The following is a 2,230-nucleotide window of genomic DNA, read 5'->3' on the forward strand; positions in this document are numbered from 1 at the left end:
TAAACACTAACTCATTAATCCTCAGAAGAGTCCTGGGCAGGATTTTCTTTATTTTACACATGAGGAAAAATTGTGAGTACAGAGAGGTTCAGTGACTTGGCCAAGGCCACACACCTGTTAACTGGATTATGTGATCTAGTGTTTATTTGGGAGACTGTCTACTAAGTTAAAAAGTTATTTGAACTCAAAGTTAGTGTTAAATTCTGTTCTTCCATTTCCTTGTTGTATGTATGTATTTGGCAAGGCACTTCATCTTACCTTTAAAATGATAGGGATTGCATTAATTCTGTAGATCACTTTAAGTAGTATGGACATTTTCTGCAATTTCTTTTCTCAGTGTTTCATACTTCTCTCACCTCCTTCGTTAAATATATTCCTAAATGTTTAATTTTCTTTAATAATACCTCATAAAAGTGTTGTAAGTCCTAATGACAATAATGTAAACTATCTAGTGTGTTGACCAACACATAGTAAGGACTCAATAAATGCTAACTACTATTTTAAAACAAAGTATGTATGTTTTTATATAGAATGTCTATGGTCAATGAAAAAGGCAAGATTCCAATTCTTTTGAAGCCTTTTTTTAATCAGTGGAAAAATACAGTGCAAGTTATAAAAAGTTAGCTTTGTTTTATATTTTTTTCAGATTAATGTTGAACTATATGGATTGTTTGGCACAAAGCAAATTGTAGTTTCTCACACCTCTGGAACTGTTAATCCAACTGAAAGTACACCTAGCACAATCAAAACGTTTCTCTCTAAACACTGTGCTGAATACCCAAACAACTGGGATGATCACCTATCGGCTGTTTCATTTGCCTTCAATGTAACTCACTTGGTATGTGCCTTTTTATAATTCTATACTTCTGAGTTATGACTATTTCTTGGCTAGATTACTGTTTTATTACAAAATTGCTGTTTTCTTTAAAATAGGAGCCTACTAAAAATACACCATATTTTCAAATGTTTCATCGAAATCCTTATATGGCTGAGACTTCAGATAATCTTCATGAAGTGGATGGTGATAATGCAAATATGTTTACCAGAATTCTAGATGCAGTTAAAGAAGCTGATAAAATAATGAAGAGTAAGACAACGTCAGTGGGCCAGGTGATTGTATTTAACAGAAAAACTCTATAATCTAGAACTCTATAAAGTGATACTTATTTTTAAAGTTTCAGCATATACACATGTGTATGCGTGCACACACACGATAGACCCTTACACCAAATTTTTTTTTATCTATCAAATTTTGCTTGTTTTGATTATATAGTATGCTTATTAGCAATGAAATTATGAGACAATAAGAAGAAAACCATAGATTTTGGAATCAAATAGAGCTGGATTCAGCTTGGTAGTCTTGCTGCTTATCGGTTGTTTGACTTTAAAAAATTACTTAACCTATGTTAGTTTGCCTTCTATATACAGTAGGAGTAATAATACTGACTTTGAAATGTCGTTTTAAGAATTAAATGGGATTCATGCCTAACTTTTAGAGCATTTCAATAAATTACAATTTTTTATAATATTGTCTACATTTACCTTCAAGAAATTATAGCTCTTTCATTCCTTTGTTCTTTTTTCTTTTTACACTTATAGGTGGAGAACAACAATTTGAATGAACTAAATAAAAGCAAGATCATTGTTAAAAAGAAACCAAAGCAATTAAATCCATTTCATTTAAAAGTGGGTCATGAAGTTTTAAGACAAAGGAAAAATTGGTGGAAGGATGGTCGTTTCCAGTCTGAATGGGTTGGTCCTTGTGTCATAGACTATATTACAGAAAGTGGATGTGCTGTCCTGAGAGACAACACTGGGGCTAGACTTAAAAGACCTATCAAAATGTCCCACCTTAAGCCCTATGTAAGAGAATCCAGTGAACAAGGCAAGTATCTGTCACTTCTCTACATTTTTACTTTTCTTTGATGAGGAGAGAATAATAGAAACCTTTCTTCTCCTCTTTCGTTAGGTTTTCCTTTCTCATTTTTAGAAAATTTGGTATAGTTTTAGATAACCCAGGTAGTCTTTTTTTATTAGAATGTCTCTTCTGGAACTGTCAGGTTTGTGAGAGATTTTTATTTTGATTTCTAGTGTGCTTTTTTATAGTTCACATGGGAAATACTAAACCTGTATCTACTGAAGGAAGGATTATATGTTTTCTATTTTTGCTTTCACAATGTCCTTTTAGTCATCTTGCGCCTCATTTTAGCATGAAAAACAACTAAGATCA

The 2,230-nt window shown here is 32.2% G+C and overlaps 1 protein-coding gene across 1 annotated transcript in view; it reads left to right on the forward strand.

The window, feature by feature from the left end:
- GIN1 (gypsy retrotransposon integrase 1) overlaps positions 1–2,230 on the forward strand; it is a 39,965-nt gene that overhangs the window by 32,243 nt on the left and 5,492 nt on the right. The window contains exons 5-7 of the mRNA XM_012641062.1: positions 647–838; positions 934–1,110; positions 1,600–1,885. Coding sequence (XP_012496516.1) covers positions 647–838; positions 934–1,110; positions 1,600–1,885 — 655 coding nt within the window. The remainder of the gene's footprint in view (positions 1–646; positions 839–933; positions 1,111–1,599; positions 1,886–2,230) is intronic.

The sequence above is a fragment of the Propithecus coquereli genome, unplaced genomic scaffold, assembly GCF_000956105.1.
Source record: "Propithecus coquereli isolate 6110/MARCELLA unplaced genomic scaffold, Pcoq_1.0 Scaffold160, whole genome shotgun sequence".
NCBI lineage: Eukaryota > Metazoa > Chordata > Mammalia > Primates > Indriidae > Propithecus > Propithecus coquereli.